The sequence below is a fragment of the Varroa destructor genome, unplaced genomic scaffold (assembly GCF_002443255.2).
Source record: "Varroa destructor unplaced genomic scaffold, Vdes_3.0 BEIS01000006.1, whole genome shotgun sequence".
Classification (NCBI taxonomy): Eukaryota; Metazoa; Arthropoda; class Arachnida; order Mesostigmata; family Varroidae; genus Varroa; species Varroa destructor.
This window is the reverse complement of record NW_019211459.1, coordinates 11,892,903-11,919,939: the sequence shown is the minus strand read 5'-3', so window position 1 is coordinate 11,919,939 and position 27,037 is coordinate 11,892,903. Positions and strand designations below refer to the sequence as shown.

The 27,037-nt window shown below is 39.0% G+C and overlaps 2 protein-coding genes across 3 annotated transcripts; one reads left to right on the top strand and one right to left on the bottom strand.

Annotated features, from left to right (window-relative positions):
• Positions 1-1,123: 1,123 nt before the first annotated feature.
• chas (chascon) lies at positions 1,124-21,232 on the top strand. 2 transcript variants are annotated; one of them, XM_022810484.2, is made up of 10 exons: positions 1,124-1,591; positions 12,554-12,722; positions 13,341-13,368; positions 13,832-14,006; positions 14,336-14,578; positions 16,368-16,544; positions 16,760-16,915; positions 17,218-17,367; positions 17,647-17,841; positions 19,407-21,232. In XM_022810484.2, exons 2-10 carry the CDS (start codon positions 12,636-12,638, stop codon positions 19,624-19,626), a joined length of 1,431 nt encoding a protein of 476 aa, XP_022666219.1. In that variant the 5' UTR covers positions 1,124-1,591; positions 12,554-12,635; the 3' UTR covers positions 19,627-21,232. The 2 variants fall into 2 exon arrangements, with proteins under 2 accessions (XP_022666219.1, XP_022666218.1); XM_022810483.2 differs by having other exon boundaries at positions 11,758-12,722.
• A 637-nt stretch (positions 21,233-21,869) lies between these two features.
• On the bottom strand, positions 21,870-23,610 carry LOC111252489 (macrophage migration inhibitory factor-like). The gene is made up of 3 exons (XM_022810485.2): positions 23,295-23,610; positions 22,623-22,798; positions 21,870-22,270 (listed from the first exon to the last, which is right to left on the bottom strand). Exons 1-3 carry the CDS (start codon positions 23,400-23,402, stop codon positions 22,207-22,209), a joined length of 348 nt encoding a protein of 115 aa, XP_022666220.1. The 5' UTR covers positions 23,403-23,610; the 3' UTR covers positions 21,870-22,206.
• Positions 23,611-27,037: the final 3,427 nt, after the last annotated feature.

Sequence of the window (27,037 nt, the reverse complement as noted above, 5' to 3'; positions counted from 1 at the left end):
AATAAATACGGATGGATTTTCAACAGAAATGTTTGTATTTAATCAAAGAAGTGCTCTCACATCACCAGATAATTATTAACTAAAAATAGCTTCAATTAAATATTCTTTTAACTTATAGCCAAAACAAACACGTTTAAGTGAAATGTTAACGTTTGCCGTATAATAAGTTTGCCGTCAATAGAACACGTCACGATTTCGGGTAAGTTACATGAATTTCTGCCTTCTGTATACCGTTCTGCAGGCAATTGCATCTCTCTTACTAACAATTTAATGTAATTAATGTAGTTTAATGTAAAAAGGACCCGAGTTTCGAAACTTAATTCACTTTACTAAAACTACTCAATCTAAACGATGTTTAAAAATAAGTTCCTTCTCCAGTGATTTTAGTGGTGAACACCGAGATAGCATTTATTTTTTCGGCACTCAGTGATAGCTATTGCAAGCAATATGATCCAATTCGTTTGCCACCCGTACTAAAACAGATATCGCTTAAGGTTCCATTAATCGTGCCCTGTGTTACATCTCAACCGCCATTGTAGGTTATTATAGAAGCTCTGCATTTCGATGAGTGCAAGGAAACTTATAGCACACTTATAGCAAGTGAGCTTCAAGGCCCATTTCACATACCGCAAAGATCTAAATTTTTATTAACGGAAAACTATCATGAAAATATTTGGAGTGAGTCGAAATGGAAGTTGTTGTATGTGTATGTAAATTTGTAGAGGAGAGTTTTAATAATGCAGTAAAGATGTTCCTCCCGTCACAAGTTCGTGCTATGCTTTTGGATACCATCAAATTCGGAATACAAAATACCGCATCAAATTTGGCTGGCTGTATCAACCAACAGCAACATGACCATCAACATGCGTGTAGAAGGACAAACCATCGACTAACTGTACGATCGCCGCGTACAATGCAGGTACACAGCTTGGCCCATCCGCTCTGCTTCTACCCCATCACCAAAACGTCTGTTATAACTACTACAAGCACCAGCCTCAGTTCGTCCATCATCATCGGCCGTCTTTACCCACGCGACAACAGTGTATGCCTCAACGTTCACCGCGGAGTGGCAGAAGCAGCTCAACCAGTGGTAGTATCACCGACGGTCGCCGGCGGCGCAAACTCACTCACCGGTGTAGCCAAATAAGAGAAGTGCGCAGAAATCTGCCCTCACTGAAACCACCGGCACGGCCACAGTCATTGCCACCATAGCGAGAAATAACATACTCCTCGCCCTCTGCATGGCGAAGGCAGAACCGGTGCGATAGCGGCTACCGCAGGACATAGCGTGGCCACCGCAACGACTCGCGCTACTCGGGTCAGCTCGCTAACACTGCGTACGCATGGGTCCTTCTTGTGAATCGCAGTGACTGCATCGGTCTGCATGACGAAGCACCGAAGGACTATCGACTAACGAAACCGACCGTCGATTTTCGGCGGCATAGGACTGTGTGTGCACTCATTTTGGTGACTTTGTGCATGTATGCTAATAGTGAGACTCAGCACAATACAGTGGCAATATGTCAGGCCAGCGACCGACTGTCTACGTAGCAGAGTTCGCAAACGGACGCTGTTCTCGCAGCGAAATGAAGTGAGTAAATTTCAAGTAATTGCACTTGCAATTCGCAGATTAGTCGAATCACAAAAGTTTTAAGCTGTTTGTGGCTCTTTGGCATATTGTGGGGTTATCGAATACTTTTTTACCCAGCTTACATGGAACTTTCGAAGTTTTGAAAGCCAATAAACTTCTCAAAACTATTCCTAATCGAGAGTGATTCGATTTTTCACATGACTTGAGTGGAATAGGAAAAATCGATTGCGTCTGAGATATCCATATCTTCGAGAACATTTGCTAAAGGCTTAAGTAAGGCAAGTGTGCACTAGGTGACTGGCGTTGAAGACATGTCGGAAAGATCTAGATATGTGTACCCACCTGGTTTGACACTAATGCTAATGAATTGTTTACTGAGTGGACTCAACTACTTTTGTTATGAAAACCTACCTTCGCTCGAATAATGTATTGGTTACCACAAATGCGTCAGGAAGTGCTATACGTTTCACACATAAGATCATATTGGCGACATAATTTTCATTCAGATTTAGTTATTGGTAGGAGAAACGTCCATCTTAGCGAACAACAGTTAGCTTACTTAGCACCAGAGGTTATGTGACAATACGCTATTGTCAAATGGGTCCCGTAGTCCTATTAACTACTACAAACAAGCAGTTACGCTGAATTAAAAACTATAATTTGTTGATTCTAATATGTTCAACATATATCCATTCTGTTTGCTTATGTTAGTTCAGAACTGCTTAGTAAATTTGCTCGGTGCACTTACTTTTATCTGAAGGTCAACATTTTTGTCTGATCCGTCCTAACGCTTTCTGCTTAACTGAGTGAACTTACTTATAGAAAGTTAGATGATTCTCGAAATATTCCTTGTGAATCACGGCACAACCAGTAAAGCCACTATGACCAATAATCGAATACGTGGAAGCGTAAACAGGTTTGCAGCGCGCAGTGTTAGTAGTGTTAAGCTTCTGTTCCGTGGGTGGACGATTTTCCTACCTAAAATGGACTTTTCCGCCATTGTGTTTCCGATTCGATCGGTTTCTGTTGGTTTCGCTGCTTGTCCTTATCCTTTTGTTGACACAATATTGAGGACTAGGCGATAGTGCAAAAAGACGCAGTCCCTTTTAGTAATAACTATCAACGCTGTAATAAGAATACGGACATTCATGAAGCAGGAAGACAAATAGATGATCGTCAGTTTCGGTCAGCTACTTTTGTCGGCGGCGGTCCACTAATAATAACGTGCAGAAGAGCCGAAAAATAAGAGAAAATTCTGAATCAATGCACTGAAACGCGCCGAAATACGCGAAACAGTCGGGGACGTTAAAGCGGATCATACGTTCTGACGACGAGTTTGGTTGCTAAAACATGACATGTATTTGTTGACATGGGTGATAAATAAGTCTAATGTCTAATTGCTATATATTATCAAAAACGGAAATACTCTTAAGCCTTTTGAAATAATTCCAAAGCACTCAAAATGTTCACCATCGATATATGAATAATACAGAATAGTGCTTGCCTTTTTTAAAAAAATGTAATTTGCCGCGCAAAAAGTCTCAAGGATTCTGAACTAATTAAATTTATTGATCATACGCCTCGGTTTTTATATCATCTATTTCTTGCGTAAAAAACGTAATAACGAGACTCTGTCACTGGCAGGGCAGATGTTTCGAATATATCTAAAATAATATGTGGTAATTGCTTGATTGTAAAGAGTTCGACAAAAAAGAAAGCCCATCATAAATGAAACGTAAACGAAGTAGAGAATATATACCTTCACATTTTGGAAAATTTGTTTTCTTCGATAAAAGGCTGGAATATTTTTTTTTAATGAGATAGCCAATAGTTCTGGCGACATATCCATATTTGTGAATTTCGTGTATTTACTGCATACTTCTATGACATATCAGCTGTTTCTAACGAAAATATATAGCATGTATTCTATCGATTCACAAGTTTTCAATAATCGATTATTTATACTTAGGTAGAAGAAGATAAATCATAGTACACGTCTAGTATTTCTTCCGATGCATATTTACTCATTTTATAACATGCCTATATGCTTCAAATAGACGTACCATTCGATTTGTCATAGAAATGTTTACCATATAATTAATGACTCTTAGCGTACGCGGTATAAAGCAGCGCTAGCCTGTGGCTAAAAGGTAGAGTTACAATATGTCGTATTAAAAAATGAGTTCCAACGCAACTAGACCATTGTCTGTTATTGCGGATGCTGCTTAAAATAACAACTCTTTTTTCTGACACGAACAAAGATTATCTTCCAGCTGCTGTCATCTGGAAGGAAAACAGCAACAGCTGGCGTTGGGGGAGAAAAGCACCCCCCGGCGGCTGCGAGGTTGGATGCGATCATTTTGTTGGACTCCACCCGGCTCCGCAGAAACCTATACGCATATACACACGTAGTCTTTTTGATAGTCGTCACACAGTTACTGTGTGTAACTGACATTGCAGTGCAACAAATAATTAAGCGACAACTATGACAGATGGATTATATTGTAATACAGCGTTTCCGAAATGGACCATAATATGCTTCGATTCTTTTTCTCTAAGAAGAATAAGGGAGATTGTATTCTAGGACTGAAATTTCGCTTAATTTAGCATCAAACCGTTCCCCATACCGCCCTGTACCGTTTCTGTTTGTGAGTAAATATACTGAGCGCTCGGTCTGTATGTAAGCGAGAATCTCGCACTTCAACCTGCTTGGATGCCTTCGATTCGTTTTCTCTGAATGAAGAAAACATTATTTTGTACTGTTTAAACCGCGGAGCAAAAAACGGAAATGACATGATGAGATAATGTTTATGCTGGCTGTTGGTGCGTCGCCGCTTGGTATTGGTCTACTGCCTCGTTTCGTCGCAGAGACGCGGGTTTGTTTAACTGATGGCCTCGTTCCCATCGTCTGTAAGCTCTTTGTCACTCTTTTAATAGTAACACAGCAAAAGTGATTCGGCAACAACAGCGTCATCAATGATAACAACAGATCTGTTACTATTGATAATGTAGCCAACCAACGCTAATCCACTATTACGCGAGCTTTTTCAGCTACTGTGTGTCTAGCAACCATCGACGTACCTTCTGCCACAGTCATCCCAACTGGCAGACAGACCAACAGAGCATCAAAGAAATAGCACAGCGATGTGTAAGCCCCAATAGTTGGATCGCGGGGGCTGGGTACGCTGTTTGCCAAAAGCAATTGCCAAGGCCTTATGTGTTATACGTGCATGCTACACATATAGTCAACTGCAACCACGCACACGTACACACCGTTGTGCTCGACATTCAATCTGCCATGCACAGAACGACAACATAACAATACCAGTTTCAGTATCAGCGTCGACTAACTGACCGAATGTGCTCTTCTGAACAAGGCAGGATGAACAACAGGGAGGACATGCGATATAACTTTCGGATATAAAGACACACATATACGCAGACACGAACAAACACGGGTAGGGTACCACAGTCACCCTGCTTTTGTTATTTATGTGTGCAGCTGCAACAGTAGCGGTAGCAGAAATTAACAGAAAAAAACGCGTCAGAAAAATGGAAAAAAGCGGAAACACTATTACTCAGGCCACCCTAACGATTCAATTTTCAACTGAATGATTGAAAAAACGCTGGACACCTGGTGTAACTGGGTAGACCTAGGTACTATTTGGGCTTCTGGCGGCGCCTGCGAAGTGAAACTGGGTTTAGCGTAGAACACAAGCAACGAATTATACTATGCCGATAACGTTGCGACGTGTTACCGTTGTGCAAGTCCATTAATTAACAATTAGGCCAGTTATATAAATATAATTAGTCAGCTGAACTATCACAAGATAATGACGCAGATCGACTCAGCAACAAACATCTAATCTTGTAGTTTATTTCGTATAAACAATCAAAGACTAATATAATTACTTAAATTAAGACATCACAAAGTACAAATACTGCCGTACATCACTTGAAAGAGAGGATCCCTAACTTCAGGTCCTCGTCGCTTTGTTTCGCCAGATCAGGAGACTTCTAAAGCTTTCTGTTTTAATTCCATTCCGATGAGTATTGAGGATAGAAGGTGCGTTCTGCTAATCGAATATAGCTATATATATATATATATAGCTATTACAATCGTAAATAAAAAATCATTAGAAAGTATTAAATGCTATTGATTTAACGCATTAACGCATGGCCATTAGTTAGTCCAGCGGATCACTCCGTAAACTCATGTCGGTCGACTGACGTCGCGCACGCCCTCTCAGATGACATTCATGTCAATTTACCGACCTTCCAGAGCGATAAATGTTGAAACAAGTAACTTCTCTCAGCTTTGCACGTTGGCAACATTTCTAGGTATACATGTAGTCTATTTACGTTAGATGCATGACGCTTTTTCACCAGAAAACGGGATATAATAAATGGGTTGTAAATAAAAAGATCTGATATTGTTCTGTATAATCATCGTGGAAGCGTTGTTATTTAAAAGCGTCCAGCAGCTCGCTGCTTGAACGAATTTAGACAAACAATTTAAGTGGGAAAAATATGGTTGAATAACATTGGCAATCTACTTGTATGACAGTTGTTTTTACTGACACTCATATCGCCATCGGAGAGCATTAATTGTTTCGACTATAATCTTGGCACACGCTCTTTACGGCTGTGATAATAATATCGATAACACTCGTCATCGCTTAATTTCTGATATCCTTATCGTTAGAGCACTCTAGACACATGCTACCGACGATCTGAAACGACGTTAAAAATATAGGACAGATCTATAGGATCGCATTTGCATGAGACGATGTTTGCATCCCTCGGTGCGCTATCATCGAAGCAATATTTTCCCATAGGGTGATTAATAAAACTGACCTATCATCGAAGATGTATTTAGTTTTCCTGGGGTATCTGCCATAGGGGCAATATCTCGAACGGGACCTGTCGGCTGATATTTTAAGAGGGTTTGAGGAACGAAAGCAGACTTGTTTGTGCTGATGAAAACACGCGAGGTGCATTTATTTCAGAGCGATGCAAATAAACAAACAGATAGTGTGCGGTGTAAGTAAGCGCTTTATATGTACATCATGCCTAGTAATTAATAAATCCCCTCTGTAATATATATATAAATCAAACGTAAAGTTCGCTTTTTAGCTTTGTCTTTTTGACATTTCGAGACGGGCTGGAAACTGAACAAATTTTATGATTACCATCGGCATATACTAACAAGAACAGCCTTATCGGATGCCGTTGGCTAGCTTGTGAGGATAATCGGAAGTGATTCCACACGGTAATAATCAATATACTCTTCATCCCCTGTTATTTCCGCTCCAGAAAGTTCTCCTGGCATCTAAACAGCTCAGCCGGTGCATCACCACCTAAGTTATTCACAAACGTTATGCAGTTTACAAACCTAAAGGCCGCCAGACCATATCTGAAAAAGGAGAGTGGTTGGGGGGGGGGGGGGGGTAATTAGTTGTTACACTATGTAATCGTTATCATTGTTCCGATGGGTTGTGGATAAAACTTGTACGAGCTATGCTTATTTCGATTCCACTCCTGACTGCCATGGTCGTTTGAAGGTGGTCAAATGGTGTGAACTGACCGGCAGGACTCCGAAGTCATATAGATACATAGTTAACAGTGAGATTATTACTATTAGATATGCACAAGAGGGAAACATTGTATAATGTTTATTTTACTTGAGAGGCCGATCTCAATATCAGCAGCGTGATTTGCAATACGTAGCTGTTATATCACGTAGCAACATATGGCGACACACAGTTAGCACGGCAACCATATGGCAGTTCAATTGAAATGACTGTTTAAGTAAGTGTTTGCTACAATATGTAACGGAATACAATCGCGTAACAAACCGAAGACATGACTCTGTACTTTTGAGCTCAGCCTCTAAATGGTGGCGTTTATGAAATGATCAAGAGTGGTCTAAACGGCTAAGAAAAAAGCATATACAAATCATCTAATTATGAGATCCACTACATAAAAACTTTCATACTTAATTAATATTTTAGTCCAAACATTCAGAAGCAACGGCAGCAGCGGCGGCGGCTTCTTCATTAGGGTGTCATTGGTTGTAGTCGTATAGTTACTGTTATCACGGATTAGCACGCATCGATGATGCCGAAGGTCATCGATATGCCGAGCCGTTATAGGGTCTCCAGTGGCTTCGCACTTCTGCAAAGCTATACATCTATCTATATAGCGGGAACGCACTGCTATATTGTTTCCGCGTATGGCACAGCTGGCAGCTTCTCTTCATTACCATATGAGACACGCAGACAAGCAAGAGGTCAATCACCCCTTTTCCTTTTGACGAGCGAAATTGTAATACATAATGTGCGTATATTTTCGACAATAACTACTATATCCATGCATATAGCAAAATGGCTGAAATCTAACCTCGTATGTCTAGTTAAGCAATATTTTACTTTGTCCAAAATTCGTCGTCCCACATTCGATGGGAACAGAATTCAGATATGGGTCGCAATAAACACATCGAACGATGCTTTCTAGACAGCCCATGCCACTAGGGTAGCAAGCTTAACCCACTAAAAATACTCAGGCTATTGGGGAAAAAATCGATGTTACAGTAGAATGTATATATCATGGTCTATAGATACGTCGCATATATGGCTTTGCCTGAAATCTTGCCTTCTATAAGAATTTTTTCGGGCTTTAATACAGATTCCTGGTAGTTATATAAATGTATAGCCAACATGTGACAAAGCAACGACTAGTTGTAACGGGAATTGGTAGCTGTTATTATAGCTAGTAAATGCTGCATGTTTAATTACAAGTCTGTTATGTTTAATTGCCATGTGCTAAAAGTCGCGTTTATATAACTAGTCGGGCTATTGTACATTTTACGAGCGATAGGGCAAATTAGTTATGGTCGTTAACGATGCGATTGTTCTTGTGAGAACTATGATTTTGACCTTGGTAACCGGACCTGCCCGCCCCATTACAGCGGCCTGGGTCGTCCAACTCGGTAGGCAACGATACGTTATGACAACAAATCAAGTGAATCGTGCTGAGCCATGCCATTATCCTAACCACCTGGAAACTATCCATGTATCGAGCGAGATCTTTGCCAACTTTTTACGCGACCTAACCTATTATTTCTGTTCCTTACAATTCGTTAACATAAAACCTTTTTACCGCGAGGGAATACATACTATAGGGTGCGTGTGCAGTTCTTAAAGAAATAGCTGCTAATTCATATTGTGCATAAACAGTCTATAGCGAAGAATTGGATCTGCAGCAATATCGTCTAACAGATATTACTGAAAATCTTCTATTCCTCTTCTAAGATCATGTATTATAATGCAACTATTTGGCAAGGATTTTGTGACATCAATGGCACATAATAGCTCTGGCATTTTTAGGAGACGCGTAAATATCCACCTTTGATTAGATATGATAGAGGAGATATGTGCTGTAAACAAGGATAACCAAGCATGGCTGCCGTAAAAAGTGTACTGCCGTGAAAAGTCATTATCTAATTCGTTGGCCACGCATGTGATTAATTAATGTCAATTGATATAATTTTCTAGTCACGGGATGCGATGCGACTTGAAGGCATGCAAATAATAGCAAATGGCTGGTTAACAGCAGAGGTCTAAAAGCCACGTCTAACAATGTTGCGATTATTATGCTTATAGTTTAGCTACGTAGGTTGAGCATGCAACTTTATGAAGCTCAACTTCCACCAAAATCGGAGATAAACCCTTTGTAAGGTTAATATATGAAAATATGACTATCTATTAAAAAAGCTGTTCCTTCTCTTGTTATGATCGTTCCTATCGCTCAGTGCCGAACTAATCGTTGTCCTGATCTTAAAGAAGACAATGCATCACAACACGACTATATGATAATTAAAGCAAAGTGAACATGAGTATAATCTGTACAACGAGGCGGGCGCTTTACGTCCCGGGCATTATACGCCTGGTTTTCTTTGTTTCAGAGTAGAACAATAGCGTATGGAAACGTTTCATGCAGCCGAAACGAGAAACTGTAGTATAGTGCAATAATTAGGCAAAAGTAATCAGAACTTTTTTTGCCAGCGTCAGCGTAGGCGGTTTTCGCAGTAGTGATGAAGTTGATCCGTTTCGACTGACACCTGGTGCAGATGTGACGCGGTACGGACGCGACCAATCTGCCCTAGGCAAATCAAATAAGGGTCGCCTTTGCCAAGCTGTTTGTCAACACAGTATTTCTACGGCTGTAATCACAGCTGTCGTATCACAATATGCTAATGTATAGACCAAAGGCAAAGAAATTTGTCAACCTAGTCGAAGGACAAATACCTGCTTGTTTGGTAACGTAAGCAGTATTTAACTGTGTTGGCATTGTCCTGACACTTCGCGGGAAGGCGCAGGCTTGACCTAACTATAATTGTGATTCAAGTGGCTCTACACATAATCTAAAAATTACCGATATTCTTTTTTATTTCATTGTCGTTTCTGACACTCTATTACGAAGTGTTGTAATAACACCTATTCTCTGAGACTCCTTTTTTTTTATCGTTATTGTTGCTCGTTAAGCGGCGGTCGGACGTTTTAGAAAGCTGCACAGAGTAGATGTCAACTGTGGCTGTTACGCTACTTGTGGACGTGATCAAGCCCGCGTAACATGACTGGTCGGTAAGCATAGGGACACGTAAAATGATCTCCGTTCGGAACCGGGAGTAAACGTATTTCGGTTTTCGTGTGGAACTAGTCGCCTGAAGTAATGTTTAACGGAAATGCTGCACACAAAATTTGAAACTTATTCATTTAGCCACTACACGATTCGTGAATCGAATTGACTCACAATTGCCAAAGGCCGTACTGAATCTGTAGAGAAAGCTGATTGAATCTGAGTCTCACCATTGGTGCCATCTGACGCTCCATAGACATGGTAAATATGTTAACGTCGATCTATAAGAATGCACTTGGTACACCGTACGGTCGGTTGCGTCACTGGACAAAACATGTCGAATACGTATCCATATTACTTTTCTATTAATTTTTGTCTCGATTTCACTGCCGCCTGGATTAATGCGTTCTTCTTCGACAGTAACGAGATACATACGTATGTAAATCGAGCCTGCATTAGCTTCGAATAACTTATCTCCAAAAAGTTACTGACCTAGCCTGACGGGACTAATTTTTTGTATACTGTTTCCAGTTTGACTTTGTTCACCGGAGTAAACTACCATGCGAAGCTGTTTTGTAGCTGCAAAGTATTATTTACTATTGCATATGTGTTCGTAAAAACGTTGTTTCAGTGTATTAGCGTTCAACACATTTTACTGCTTTCTGCATTAGTCATAATTCTTCGTTGCGTTGACGTCTTTGATTGGTGCTTACCCAAAATCTAAGGTACTTTTTACCTAAATAGTGCGTAGCAAGTGTTATGGTAACTCGTGGACGTGGGGAGGTTTCTAAAAGTTGAAAACGATATCCGCTGCCTTACTTCGTTTCAGCTCTCATAGTGGATAAGAATTTCGTACGCCCCGTCTTGGAACAGCAGATTATTTGTTGTATGGTAATATGTCGACCGTGTTGTGCGTATTCGTTTCACAAATTTTAGAATTTCCTTTAATGTTCAAATACGCCTAGACATGCATTAATAGTATTAGGCAGAAGAGAAGACCGTTTACTATAGAAATTGAGACGACAATCAAAGATAGATTGAGCGTTTGCAAGTCACAGCCCCAATAGAGCGAGACCAGTTGCTGCTTCTACACCTGTCACAATTTTCGTCTTTATCCGATTTCGCTTTTACGGCGGCTCTCCTTTTCTCTTCAGCACGATGTCTTCCGTAAATTGCCATACGTACTTCGCCTGTACATATTTTTTTTTACTTAGTTGTTGTTACATTCATGGTGCTTGTGCGTACAGCGAACTTAGAATGCCGCGCAGCGCTCGGCATCATTCCAACACCATTTCGTCTACATGTAGTGTAACGTTTTAAGCTGTAAGTACGAGCTACAACTACTACGACTACATACAATATCAAACCCAAACACGGTCAATGCCATTGGACTGGCCGATGCTCTCTCCATAGTACCACGCTTCCCCTTATGTCCGACAAAAAGATCTGTTTATATTCTTTTTTCTTTGCTTCGTGCGAGTTTTAACTTACTTCGTCGTTGTGTTCTGGTCTGTTTTGTTCGATAGAGGCTTTCGTACAACGCGCAACTAACGAATATCAAGCGCCGAGCGTTTCACGATCTCCTAGTCGCCGCCAGCGGTGATCCCACGATAGCACGTCCTACACGTTACCAAGGTCGACCAACGCGGGCTTTGGTTCGTGGTTTGCAAACACAGCAACAGTAGCGACGACGATTTCGGAAACGCTTGGTGGCTAGTAATTGGTGGCTAGCCACTGCGCTTTAGATGGTGACGCCCGGCGGACGCTGCAAGTCGCAAGCGGGCTTCTGGCTTCGTATAGAGCGGACATACGCAAGCACTTGCAGATACACTTTTGCACATCAGCGCACGCGACAGCTCCTTCCTACCGTTGAACCAAAACACTGACGAACCAAACGAACCAAGACGAACCGCCAAAGGACCAGTTCGGTGACCGAAGTTGAGCCAACGATACGAATTCATCTTTGGCCAAATAAGAGCAACAAATTGAACGCCATCTTGACAAGAGGGAGTGATCAACAACGAACGATTGTACACATATACAAGACGTAAATGTCGTATAGGCCGACGCTTCCCAAAGTGTCCGACGGCAAGCAAATACGGCCGAAAACGTCCTCCTCATATGGTAGTAGCGCGCAACATGAACCGAAGCTGGTAGCCGGTCGTGTCGCAGCGAAAAACGAAAATCTCAAAACCAAAGCTAAAGATATTTGTCGAAAGGAAAGAACGACTTAAAAAGGAAGAATCGTATGTAACATTGCACATAAGGCTGAGTTCAATTAAGTCAAACCTGTCGTCCTTAAAATGTGAACCGTGCTTCTAGGTGTAATTAACAGTATTCGCTGTTCAACCGAAAACGTATCCTCTAATACATTCGTAACACAGTATGCTGAATAGATGCCAATATGGACCGATCTAGTTACCGAAGTGCGACGCCCGATCACAGGATTGTCCCGCAAACGTCATGGGACCTGCGGACCGCATCACCCGCTGTAAGTAACACTGTATAACAGAAAGTGTAGAATAATGCTTGATATACTAGTGGCTTATAAGTGTCTGTACAAATTCGAATGTGTGGAAGAGATCGTAGTAACTATGGCCTGAGCCACCATTGATGAATGAACGGATGCCCATTAATATAAGCATATAGCCGTTATAAGTGTACGCACACTTTTAATACTAAACAAACATATGCATTTGATAGTACTGAATTGAATAATATTTCATCATTGTAGCGGTTTCTTGTATGAATCTCATTTCTGAAACGAAAGCGTGGATCATAATCAATAGGGAAGTCTTTTTTTTTTTATATTAAAATACTTCTGTTTACGGGGTTATTCTTGTATTTAGAACGATATCAGTGATCCAAGATCTAATGTGTCATTCTTATTGGAACGAGCATATGTAATAATTTATAACACTGACTCTGTCTATTATTCAGAGCTTTCGAAATTCGCATAATTGAAATCGTGCACCCAAACAAAGAATATAAGTACCACAAATAACGGAAACAACAACAAACACATAAACATATATGTTCTTCCAAGGAACTAATGTTTTCCCATAACATCTTTGCTTACCTAAAATGCTCTTTTATGTAAAATTTTCAGGGCGACGTGATTCAAGCAAACAAATCAGGTATGTCAACTCCCGCAAATATAGGGCATTAAAAATAAAGTTTGATATTTACATGTGGGTATACATGTCAAGACTCAGTGTCAGGATAATATTTCTTTTCCCTCCGTCACCTTGAAAACGCCGTTTCAATTTAAATAACTTAATTAAATAAACTGTCGTACTCTCTCCTTATTTTTCTCATTTATCTTTTATTGGATTTATATTTGTAACATATTTATTTTACATTTTTATGTGTTTTTACATAGAGCCCTTGCAGCTTCACTAGACATTATTGAGCCTGAATGTTAGCTATTATAGGTACGGAAGCAGTTATTTAACCTACTTGCTATACTAACGTTAATATTGTACGATGTTTATAGACATATAGTGCTAGTGAAGATTAGCACCTCTGTGATATGTTTCTTGACAAAAATCAATATCGCCATCTTCAATCTATAATATTGATTGACTATTTGTCCTTCAGAGGAATGGACAACTTCAAAGAAAACAGTAAATCACAAGACCCGTCAGATCGAGACCCGCGTTCAGAGACAACTGGTACTTGAAGACGGAAAAGTGATAGCCGATTCTGGTCCTCAGGTCAGCCAGCGAACTCGCGAGGATAACAAAATCGAAGAATCTGAGGATACAAATCATAAGTGCGTCAATCATTAAGCACTAGTTATTATGTATATGTTATTTCAAAACGAAATTTATAGTGCAATTAGTACTAGTTTCAGCAGTATTAGTATTCGCGGAGTTTAATTTTTGCTTTTACGTGTTAAAGCTAACTGATCAGCAAATTAGGACATATGCAGCTTTAAACCTACCTAAAATTTTCTTCTACTTTGGTTTTTACATTTGATCAAGTGCCTCATTATTCAAATAAATAGGATCACAAAGGTTTAGACTGTCTAAAGCACAAGAAGCCATGATTTTTATGACGACGGGAATCCATTTACTGATAGAAAATATGATGGCTCCCCAGGACTTCCGGTGAACCCGATCTGCCCGTTGGATACGTCAAAATTCCAGGATCAGAACGGATCATCGATGACAAAACTACGACTTACCATACGACGCGAGAAAGTCGAGAAGAAAACATTAAAATGCACGATGAAGACCAGAGACATCTTGATAACGTCGAAAGCGTACACCGGCTCGCGCTTACTGGCGATGAAGTAGCGTTGTGTGATCCGCACAAATTTAAGGGAAAGGTCACACATTATAGGTGGGTAGCATCACGAGCAATCGGGAGCGCTAAGTTTTGAACTTACAATCCAAAAGTGACATTTTATAAGAAGATTCTTTCTGTGTTAGTTGCAGTGAGTTATACCTGTTAATTCGCTCAAGTATGCTAAAAGAGGAATATGCAAGTTTTGCCATAAGTACATTAGTATTATGCCATCCATTTGATTATGGCGAGCAGTCATGAGTCCGCACGCTTGAATGTTAGAGCTGTTATTATTACGTTAGTAGCTTTCGTCTTGGATACGACATTTGAACGGTGTAAGTCACACTGAGCGTTGGACTAACGCAGCAGTTTACTAATTGTCCTGTCCTTTCCCACATCCATTGATTAGCTGTAATATAATATATACATATAGATTATAGGAATAATCGTCACAACAGGAATTTTGAGGGATAGACTTCTAGCCAAGGACAGATTCACCGCTATTGTTGTGACGCTTCTCTTTTCGTCGGCTAGCACTCGACCGCCGCTAAAAGCCTTACCTGCTAGATAGAAATATTTTTTTCACGTAACGACATAATTCATCGGAATCAGAAAGCACATTGTTGGATATCATATGTTTAAATGAAGGGGATCTTTTTATTTTCCTTTTATTTAATGCTACTTTATCCAAAGGCATAGGAGATGCCAAAGTGGTAGAGCGGCAAACAATATAGATAGAAATAAAGATCCTTGAGGAACTTACTTGAAATGGGTTCGGCAGATGCCATAGGTTTCATTGCTATTGGTTAAATCAAAGAACTTGAACCTTATCAAGGACCACATCGAAGATGGTTTGAATGTAGCAGTCCCTTTCGTGGTTTAAGTATGTTTAAAAACAAACGTATCGCACATATAATGATTTAGTTACCACTTACATATTAATGTTTCTATCACTACCGTGGTTAAATGTTTTATACAAATCGTTTTTAAATGCTTAACGGTAGACATCCATCTATAAAGACTACCTTTCCACGTAATTGCCATAGGCTGATATTGCTAGGACGAATCTGTCTTGAAAAAGTCTTGATATTTCAATAGGTTTATTCTGTCAGTGGCTAGAAAACCAGAAAAGATCATAAGCTCTCATGAATCAATAGCTATAAATAATATCAAAAAAAAGAACATTGCTTCTTTCATCAGTCATCGATATTCGTGTTCGTTAAATGAGTTGTCAATCACGCGGCAATATCCAACGTCTGAATCACTTTACTGCTTGAATATCTCATCGGAACATCCGGAGTAGTAACATTTTCATCCATCGCCCAAAACAGAAACAATGTCATGCGCCAGTATTCTTTAACATGCCATTCAATCCACATCCCTCTATAGATATGCGACTTTGGAGCTATTATGTTCTTGACCAAAATCGATAAGTGATGGCGTATTTTTTGTTGCTCTTTTACTGATAAATGAGCTCACTGTAACTCCAATTTGGCTGATTGACCATGCGTGTAGAGAAAGCTTTATAATGTTCCAAGACCCTGACAAATGTACGTAAAGTGGTACCTTCTAGTGTGTTACATACCGGTCTGAGAAGCTAAGCGCCCGTATAGAGTTCAGCATGATAGAAATGTGATAAGCATTCTTAAATATTAGGTATTCTGTTACTGGCTATTGCGCAGCAACATGATTAGCAAGTTACAAACTAAATTGCTTTTTCAATAATAGAATATAGGACATTAGCATACGTATACATCTGCTGTATGGTTATCTGTTTATTGATCTTGCAAAAGTTGGTTTTCTTAATACAACTCAGTGCATTACTTGCGCTTCTATTTTGAATAAGTGCTCGGAGCAAGCGTGTGACGGATAAGGACCGTATTAAAGAGCTAACAGAACACATTGATGGTAAGGCGAACACGCAAAAAACGCGCACCCACTTCCACGAAGAGCAGAGTGATGATGAGGTTCCCGAGGAATACGCGGAACGTGACGCCCCAGCTTACGATTCATCAACCTCAAGGTACGAGTTACCTGATACACATATAATGAATTTGTCGTTGTAAATTGTTTATGTCGAAAGAACTTTTCCAGTGATGGAATTAAGTATCAATGATATGCTCAAAATAGCCTACAAACTCAAAAACAATCTTCAATGCACAACTTGGAACAATTTTGAATGACCTTTTTTGCAATTTGAGCGTCGGATAATAATATAGTTTATTTTTTGTATAACAGGAATTTCGAGTATCTGAACGATGGACGAGGTAAATTTGACTATTTGTCTGACAAGTTGAATAAGGATCGTACGTATCTTCAGATTACACAAAATAGACACTCCACGGATCTTCGTCACGAAGACGATTATCCAAGACCTATTGAAAGCACGAACAGGTAAGCCATATAAAGCTTTCACTTTCACGAAACACAGCACGACCTACCTGCGTAGCTTTTAAATCCTGGTGCTGGTATCGTGGTTGGAAATTCATTTTTGATTATTTATCTAACCCATGTAGATGCCTGTATCCTCAACTCATTTTTTCATATAGAACTATCTCTGTCGGCCCTAAATTACCTCAGTACTACTAGACCAAAATACTATATCCCTTCTCCCGCAGGTGAATATAAACGCTACAAAGTTTTTAAGGAAGACGAAATGGAAATGCGGTTGTTGATGTATGTGAATATTCTTCCAGGGCTTCGAGGTGGCTGGAAGACCACTTCATCGAAGAAGATCGTCAACGGGTTATCAATGTGGACACCACTCGCAGTACGCAGGATTCACGTGACTGTGAATTTGGAGCATATCACCGCGTGGCGGACCTTCGGGATCAACGTGATTCACGGTAAGTCTTCAAATATATCATAAGGATATGGTGCGTTTGATACTTAAGCATATATGACCCAAGCGGGTCGTGTATGGTTTTACCTCCTTTGTTTTTGCCCGGTACTGCCATTAGGCAGAAGGCTGACCTCTCCCAATACAAGAAGTGATAATTAAAGGCCCGGTCGGTTTGATTCTGAAGACTCGAAACTATTTGTGTACACACTTTCTATAAAAATTATTCTATGAAAAATCGCAAAATATGTCTCAAGAAATGCTCAACTTTATTTCTGCTTAACAGTCACAGTGATATTCGAGACAGTCGAACTAATGACCAGCGCCGCCACGAGACCATTTATACTGACATTCGGCATTCCGACTTACATTTACGGGACAGTCATCGTGATTCACATTTACTTCGTGAAGACCAAGGTCATTCGCCCATTATTACATCGCCACATTCCACGCTAAAGTCGGTCCGTAACGAAGATTACAGGTACGTGATACAGTTCGATATTGAGTATAAGATAATATTCTAAATTGATAATTCTCAGAGGGATTCTCCGAGTTGGCATATAGTTGTGACACCCGATACACCGTTATTCGAATCGGATGTAATCTATTTCTAGACCTCAAAAAAAATTCATTAAGAATTATGCTATTCAAATAACTATAACAGACTGGATGCTATATTTGTTAATGATATAGTTCAGTAGAAAGAATAACATTTTAAACAATATAGTTACTCTATTTCCGTCCATATCGGTAACGAGGACACTGGATTGTCGAAAAAGTAGTTACTGTTTAAACCAAAGCTGAAACGAATACTTTTTATATCTTAAAATAATAGTATTAAGCTAAATATGCGTCATTGGGATCAATGATTTGCTACTATTTATCTAATGACAGCATAGTCTCGTCGTTACAGAATTTCTATGGTTTCCGGGTGAAAAATTGTGAGAATGCTTTTTACATGCCCTTATTGAAATTAAATTAACACCATTAAAGGGGCTTTGCGTAAATCAAAACTGATGATAGTCGAATAGGAGAAGATTCGGGCGGGTGCATTAAAACTTCTCATTCAAGTTCTTTCAGTTCCTTCCAAATAACTAATGATGTAGGCGGTCTGGCACTGGCTTGGTGAAAAACGACGCTCTTTCTGTTCACTTGTTCCGGTCGATTTTTGTCAATAGATTGCTGCGTTGTAACTCAATTGTTGACGGTAGGGGCTCGGAATCAATCATTCTGTCAAGTGGCAGCAATTAATTATGCAGGATTCCTTTCCAGTCCCATCAAACACATTCTTGACGTCTCCCTAGGCTTGGTCACAGGTTACGGAGCACATCACTATCATGTATAATCCATTTTTATTACCTGTGGTCAATCGCTTCAGAAATAGCTTGGTTGCATTTGTGAAAAATTTCGCAGACGGAAGTATGATGGACTAGGCGATTTTGAATAAAATCGTGCGGCACTCAAACGTAAAGGTTTGTGGTCAGCTTTTTCCAAATGGTTTGAAACTGTTTGGTGGCAGACGTTTAATTCCTTAACGATATCACGGCTATCCACACAAATCGATTTTGCTTAACTACTGCAGTAATTTTGTTAACTTTTCTTGCATTTGGTACACCATTGAGAGGAGCATGCTCTACATCGACATTTCCAGAACAGAAACAACAGAGCCATCCTTCGACCGTTTCTTCTGATGACGCATCTGACCATGGATAGCACAATTTTTTAGGTCAAATTTGTGCCTTAATCGTCATAAAGTTGCAAAATGTAATGAATTTTTGCAGAAATCTTACTCATTTTCAGGGCGCTCTATTTTAGGTGTGAATGAAGGCAACAATTCTAGTAAGTCTGCTTTCAAATGGCACCGATTCAAGGCGACCCATATTACCTGAGATATGTGACCTTAAAACCATCTAGCTAAAAAACGGTCAATACCTTTTCGACAATTCGATATACCGTAACGATAAAAAACAGCTACATATTATAAATTAAGTGTTATGTATGTATAATTGAATTCATTCAATGAGTATCTGTGAACTTTTTCTATAGGACGCATACTTGGCGTTCGTCGACTGGCGGTCCAGGCAATGACCCAGAGGTGCGTTATACCGTGCGCTCGCCTGACTCAACTCTATCAACTGGAAGTCGACCGTCAAGGACTTTCTACTTTGGAGCAACAGGACATACAAATGAGGCCCTTTCAGCAGTTTCGCCATTATCGGCGCCATCGCTCGTCAAGAAAAGTAGCTTTAATCTACGCGGACGCTGACGCATTCATTCGACCAGACGACAACGATAAACAACAATATAAGACTCAATTTATATAAGTTCAGAAGAACCAACTTTTAAGGTGAAAAAGAAAAAGGATTCATGATAGGATATTACTTCGTGAGTTTGATGGTTTCATAACAGTAAAATCTGTTCGGAGAGGACCGTATAATCCGCTTGCACTAGTAACCTAATTGTGCCTGACAGCCTTGAATCGCAATGGTTTATTTTTTGACAGAAGTAAATCACCATTCAGAATGGTTGAAATGACGTTACATCCCTTGTCCCTTTGACTTGAAATATAGCATTTTAATTCATTATTTCAACATATATAGCAGCTCGGAAAGTTAAGATTCAAAGGAACTGAAAAATAGCTTATGTACGGCAACCAGCATGGCTTAAAATGTCGATAAATAGTGAATCCACAGCTTCTTAATTGAATAATAAATTAAGTTAATTAAAAGTTTCCATTTTTTAAATACCGTATAAGCTTTCCCAACTTCTTTTTCATACAGCCATGTTGGTAGATTGGAAAAAGACGATTTTCATTTATGTCTTCATTAACAGGGAAGCATTAATTCAAGGTTCCTCATAAGAAAAACTTCGAAAAGAAAGAAACGAAAATTTTATACAGGATAATAAGTAGGTCCAATGTTAAAAGCGACGTCTAACGTTTTCACCTACCAATTGCGTACTCCTTGTGCGCCTTTATATATGACACTAGATTTAGTGCCTACTACCAAAAGTGATTATTTTAAGCACGAATTCAATTGCAACAAATGGCTTATTATTAGTGGAAGGTTAGGCAAAAATGCTACAGGCTGGCAAAATAATGTCGAAAATTTCTCTTTATACAAACTTCTTTCTATAAGCTTTGTCATTCTCATGTCCATTGAGGACATATTGCTAAATGTACTCTCGCATATGCACACACCTCAAGTCCATTATTTTCGCCTCATGCTATGATATTACCAAATGTCCATGTGTCCAACCTGCTATTAATCTTACCTTATCTTTACGTATATTTAGGCCTCGTCATCGAACGAAGTTTCACTCGTCACAATGCAGGTTTTTTAAAACGAAGTTGTTCAACAAGTATTTATCAACATTTGGTGGTATATAAAGTGATGAATCTATAATCGTTTTGTGTTCGATCTGGTTCTTCTGGATCTGGTCGATCTGAAGATGTTCGTTTTGGGCACACTCAGCTCATTTAAAAGAGCAGTTGCAGCGACAATATTTCTTGTTTTTTTGCTAACTCACTCCAGCACACATCGCGTACACGCTGATAACTCGACCGGTGTGCTTGGTACTATGATGGACTCATAGATTAACATTCCATAACAAGTAATGTAGCTTAGATTATTTTCTCTGTGCGTGTGGCCTGGAAATCTGTGTTTTATTTTTCTATGACAAACTAATAATAATAATATATTTAATAACTTTTTATTTACACACGATATATTTAAGTAGTTCTATCGACCGGTAACTCCATACATATAATTGTGTTTGACGGAGCTGAAATGAAAAAAGGTTGTAACAAATTGTAATAGTTTGATGACCGAGGTCCAATTAATAAAGCAGAGCGATAATTTAACATGTAATAAGTTATTCTGTCTTCTACTCAAATGGTTTAACACAATAGCCAAACTTGAGTTCCTGGTGGGCAGCGTACTCGGACCTGTTATGTTAGTATATTAGAGCTCGATTTTAGGCACTAAAAAGTCTCGGGAAGGTGATTTCAGAACATACGGAAGACAGTTGCATGGCTATCTAGGGTAAAAGGATCAATAGAATTCCAGTCCCCCAATCCCACCTACAGTGAACCGAAAAACTAAAAGAAAAATTGACCGAATATGGTTGATTTCAGAGGTCGAAATTAATGATTGCCACAGGTGATATGAACGTAATCATTGGCAAGAGTAATCAAGAGATTTTTCAACCTTTGAAAAGATTTTATGTGAATCTGGCGTAAAGATTGTAATTAATTCTAAAATATTAATCTTCATGGGATCTTCAGTCATGAACGTATTCGCAACAAACTTCTGAAGGAGGACGTGTGGCGTAGCGGACCACAAATCCTACTTAGTGAACTAAAGGATGACTAAAATGGAACGTAAAAAACGAAAATATTACAACATTAAGTGCTGTAAATACGATTTCGGGTAATGCGGCCAAGCTAGATCAGTGAATCAGCTTACTCTCTTGAACATCAAGCATTTTAAAAGAAGAGGAAAGTTTCAATAGCGTTAACCTGTGTGCGTATATTTAGATTTATTTTGACTTACTTGTAAATTTGCATGAAATGCGTGAAATATGATTGAAAACCGAACCAGTGCACGTGCCATTCACAAACTCAACGTGTTTTGTTAGCGCCTTATAGATCGATTTTTTAATTCTAAATGGTGCTCAACGAACGATCAGTAACTATAAAATAGCAGCATCTTGTTACTTTTTATACTTTAACACTATTGTAAAAAACAATTTCTGAATGTCGAAATTTATTGTCGCTTGCACCAAGTGCATTATTTTCATTATTGAGAGACATTTCAACAAAAAAAATATCCTCTGAAAGAAGCCTTCAGAACGTCGACCCGTTAAAACCAACATTGCATGGTTGAAGATCAACAAAGTTGATGTACATCCTGTAAACAAATGAATATCCTATTATCTTTTGTTCCAAAAGTATTTTTTGTGCGGCAAACTTGCTTTCCAATTTTTTAGATCGTGTAAATGCTTCATTTACATTTTAGGGAAGTACAAAAGCTAGACTCGGTATTCAAAGCGGTGCCTTCACCTACAACTGATTTGTGAACGGTTGTCAACTAACTGCTTAATTCAAACGAAAATTTTGTTTACTACTAAACATTTTGTTAGGACAAAAACAGAAAAGTATTGGCATAGCAATAATAATGTCTTAGTAGCGTAAAGTGTCCTCTCTGAAGAACTAAAAATTAGCTTTAAAAACGACTGATTCCTCTTCACCGCGGTTCATACCTGTCGGAGGGAATAGCCAATTTCGAATCGAGGAGGTCACTTATAGCCTTTGACGTCTTCTTGTTTTGCGAAGCTGAAATGCAGCCAATAGAAGACAGCGTACAGTTCGCACATGGAGTGGCACGGTCTCCTGCGAACGACATCTGCTGGCCGGCTGCAATGTGCACCATTACGTACTGCAATAAGAAAAACGCATTAATCGCATATGGCGCATTCAGTTAAATAAATAAGCGTCTGACAACAAGTAGCGACCCACAAATGCAGCCTCGATACGTGCATGGCCACTAAGGTATTTTGTACTGTTACCGTATCGAAGAGGAATAAAAGATCATTCTACTCTAACTATTCTGAAACTGATTCTCCAATAGAATCGGTGGTGACGAACAGGCAAACAAACAAAGGTTTGATACCACTTCCAGAGATTGCCCGTATAATATATTGCTAATGTTGACGACAGATGGATATAATTTCGCGTCGAATGTTGTGGTCAAAGATAACTATTGCAACTATTTTCCTTCTTATGAAATGTTACCTGTATAAACTCTCGATTCAAATTAGCGTCTGTCTAACACTACTTATTACATATCTATCATTATTACATATTACGTATCTAACACTATCAATTGAGCTCTATTTTCCTTTATTCCATGCAAAGCAACTAAGTGCACTTACAGAGATAGGCTTTCCAAGCGTATCAGCGACTATTTTTGAGGAAGTTTCAAGGAAGTCAGCCGGTATCCTATCAGCGGGCACGTTGGTGTTCACAGTCAGTACAGGCATTCTGAGGTCGAGAAGACAATGGTTATCTGGCCAAAGTGTCGGTAGGTAATACCAAGGACTCTGTGAAGCCTTCTTACGGACGAGACGGTGAGAGCGAACTTCACAAACCGGTTGCGATCGATAGGCTCACAAACAACCACAACTCAGGTAAAATGCCTCGACTAAAGAAAGGCGCCACTTTCTATACGGGTGTCGAGCTTCTCACCGGGAATAGGAGCGCCATAGAAGCTTGAACGATGCCAGGAATAGGAGCACCATGGAAGTTTTAACACTGTCAATGTCAAATGCGTAGCGACACTTCGATTCTAACTAGCTTGATTTTTCTAATTTTACATATCTTTTCAATGACATGCTACTTTTATATAAACATTGTACTTTTTCGCTACATAGTGTTTTGCTAAGATAGAATATGTATAACTGACCCTAAACATATTTTGACGTTGTGCTTAGGCCACACACGAATGTATCTTACCGTACGGTAGTTGTTTACATAAAACATTTTTTAATTGCCGTTTTTTAATGCCGAAAGCGCTGACAGCCTCTGTGGAAAAAAATTGCACGGTTTTGATAACTAGTGAACATTGCTTTGGATGGTTTGTACTTCATTGTTGTCATTACTATTATTCATTTTATCCTTCTTCCCTAACTTTTCAGGTTATTTCTTTATGGCCTATGCTTAATAAAAAAGTATTGATTTCATCAGTCCTGTACGTTAAACGACTGTTATCTTCTCTTGTTTTATATAAAGAGTCGCGCTTTTGGGATGAATGCATGCCTGTTGCGAACAGAAATACTGTGAGCATTTTGCTCGACAGAGGAACGTGCTTTGGTGAGCAGTCCGCCACAAAGGTAGCAAATTGAGCATAAACGAAGACCTCGAAAACTCGTACATTTGTTTTGAGAGTTCACAATCAGAGTAACATCATTTAATGGAGTCTGAATGAAAAGCTTGCCATAATGACTATCTGACTAATGATGGGATGCTCTACATAGGCTAATTACGTCTGAATGTTATATCAAGTCTTACTGCAAACCAAATAAATAAGAACTCATACTGTTATATAGGTATATGTACTTTTATTTCTTCATAACTATTGATTTGACACATACTCATTTGCATTCGCACAGAACGTAACATGAGTATTTGATTATTCAGTGCGTTGTATAGTTGTTCTAATTCAATTCGGTGCAGAAATATAGATTTTTTCATTTAAAAAGAAATGTTCGTTATTTAGTGAATGCGCAGTAGATGAATTTCAACTTTCTTCACATCAAATCTTCAACAAAAAATAATAAAGGAAATGAAGCACACTCTCAGGAGTATTTTCGACAACTACTCTAAATATTGTTTTTGATATTATTGAATATTGACTTTACACTACTTTTTTATTAGTTCATTGCTGTCATACGAAGAAAATTCCACTTTATGAATTTCTTGCCGGTGTAACGACATATTATGCCTCTGGATCAATTGTCTCCGTAAAAAGGTTTTATAAAAAAAGGCGCATCAATGCTATGACCCTAATCGACAGCGAACCGGTTAGTGTGCCGATGGGGTATGCCGTTCTTTCCACAACGTTATTTGTATTCCGCGCTTTGTTATTACTGAAGCGTACCCCAACTTTATTTGAAAACGACAGACGCTTTCCAGCTATAAAAAAAAAGTCTGTTGCATTGTCTAGCAATATTTGGAACTTATATATAAGTTCCTATACAATATCGCATTAAAAAAAGAGAGTGTTGTTATTAATTTACTTGTTCCATCTTCATTTCCAATTTCGTCAATTTAGTAGCTGTCTCACACTGTGGCATCAATTCCGATGTTCACTCAGCCACGACTCCACAAAATGAAAACAAACAAAATAATTACAATTAACTGTCCAAATCGCTTCAGGATACGAATGCCTGAATGGAACTTAAAAAAAATAGAAAATAAGTTTGTGACGCCTCAACTGTAGTTAGACACTTGGTGATTTGTTTATTCACAAATTTATATACCAATAGGCAAAATGAAAAAAAAAAAAGAGAAATAGTTTCCACAAAATGACACTGTCATATCAAAGTTGATTTCAAGTCGGGTGGAGTCTATAACAAGATAGCATTGAGCTGCCAAAATTATGAAACACTGTAAAAACCAAAATGTTTTTCTTTTAAGAAATATTGGCGAGAATTGTCTTGTACATTTTTAAAAGCATGAGGTTTTTTTAAAGGTCTGGACCGATTTCAATAATATTACAAGTAGTACACGTATAACATGGATGCGGAAGATTCTAGATTCGCGTATGCTCTGTCGTGGAGTCTTCGAATGCCACAGCTAGTATCTCAACCGTAAGCTGAACTTTATGTAGGCTAAACTAATTTGTGTGTCGCGTCGAATGGCGAGTGGCCACGTATGCTCCTAAGCCTTTCGTAAGGGTGACTGCTGTTCCCACTGACCAAAATAGCTTGTTCCTTAGTAATGTGCGATTTCCTTGCAACGATGAGGAAATTATCCACCTATATAGGAAAATGTATTATGCATCTCCATAGATAGGCATTTTCATTGGATCTAGGCACCCATTGTATCGCGTTAAGCTTCCCATAATCAGAGGTGTCGGTTTCTAATAGGCATGCGATAGCGCGTGTGCTACTGGTTGGCGATACTTGAGAGCGTTTAAGTCGTTAGGTGGGCCTGGCAGATACGTATCACATCTAGCATAGTTTGGGCACAAGTTGCAGTAATGTCATAATCATTTTCAGACGCAGAGCATACATGAGCATTCCTGTAAAGCACGTAATCTAACATCTCAAGTTAATACATAGGAAACTGACTGTACCAGGGTATTGCGTATTAACCGCGTGTATGAAATTACACTTACCCCAAGTTTTATGAATTACATAGTTTAAATAAAAAGTATAATTATAACTAACAACTTTGTATGTTTTATATCATGAAACGCTGTACCCGTAGCTCGTAGCATTTTAACCTTAAACTACATGTTGTTATACTGCCAATTTTTTATCGTCTAGATGATAAATAATCGTTGCGATTAAATATTCAAAACCTACTTAAATTAGCAAGTATGCGATATCAATCACTACAGTAGTCCATTGGTTTTCCTACGAATTAAGCTTATTTTTAATTATAATAATTTCACCGATTTCAATTATCATTACATGTTTGATCTTCTTACAGTAGCAAGCTAAACAAATAAATGACTGAATCATCAAATCTAAATCTAAACCTTCCGCAAGATATGTTCATTCTAATATAGATTGTTCTATCAAGTGCATGCAGCCATAAAACCTTTAAAAATTACGATTTGTTCCCCTGTGACACGGTTTGCCTCCACGGCAGGCGGCCTCGCCGCCGCGCCATTTTCCAGGTTGAAATTTTTCGCCTGAACGGAGAATATATCCCCAAAGTTCTCAACGATGTGAGGTTCTGCCGTATGTGTATGGATATTGCTTCCAGCTTTCTGTGGTCACCGCTATCTAGAGTAACTGCATTTAGTGGACTATGAAAAACGCAAGTGAAATGTACAGCACAAATGACATTGAATGATAATAAAAGTGATTATAATATTGAATGTTGTAATAGTAATTAATATAAGTATTTTATTGTACTCATATACATAGAATAAAGACAAATATAT

What these genes read in the sequence shown, in the direction of transcription:
- chas (XM_022810484.2), top strand. Translation starts at nt 12,636, where the DNA reads ATGGACCGATCTAGTTACCGAAGTGCGACGCCCGATCACAGGATTGTC. An exon ending in CCTATTGAAAGCACGAACAG is followed by an intron (nt 16,916 to 17,217) that starts GTAAGCCATATA and finishes ATATTCTTCCAG; the next exon opens with GGCTTCGAGGTGGCTGGAAG. An exon ending in CGGGATCAACGTGATTCACG is followed by an intron (nt 17,368 to 17,646) that starts GTAAGTCTTCAA and finishes TCTGCTTAACAG; the next exon opens with TCACAGTGATATTCGAGACA.
- LOC111252489 (XM_022810485.2), bottom strand. Translation starts at nt 23,402, where the DNA reads ATGCCTGTACTGACTGTGAACACCAACGTGCCCGCTGATAGGATACCG. An exon ending in CGCTTGGAAAGCCTATCTCT is followed by an intron (nt 22,799 to 23,294) that starts GTAAGTGCACTT and finishes TTCTTATTGCAG; the next exon opens with TACGTAATGGTGCACATTGC. An exon ending in TTGGCTATTCCCTCCGACAG is followed by an intron (nt 22,271 to 22,622) that starts GTATGAACCGCG and finishes ATTTGTTTACAG; the next exon opens with GATGTACATCAACTTTGTTG.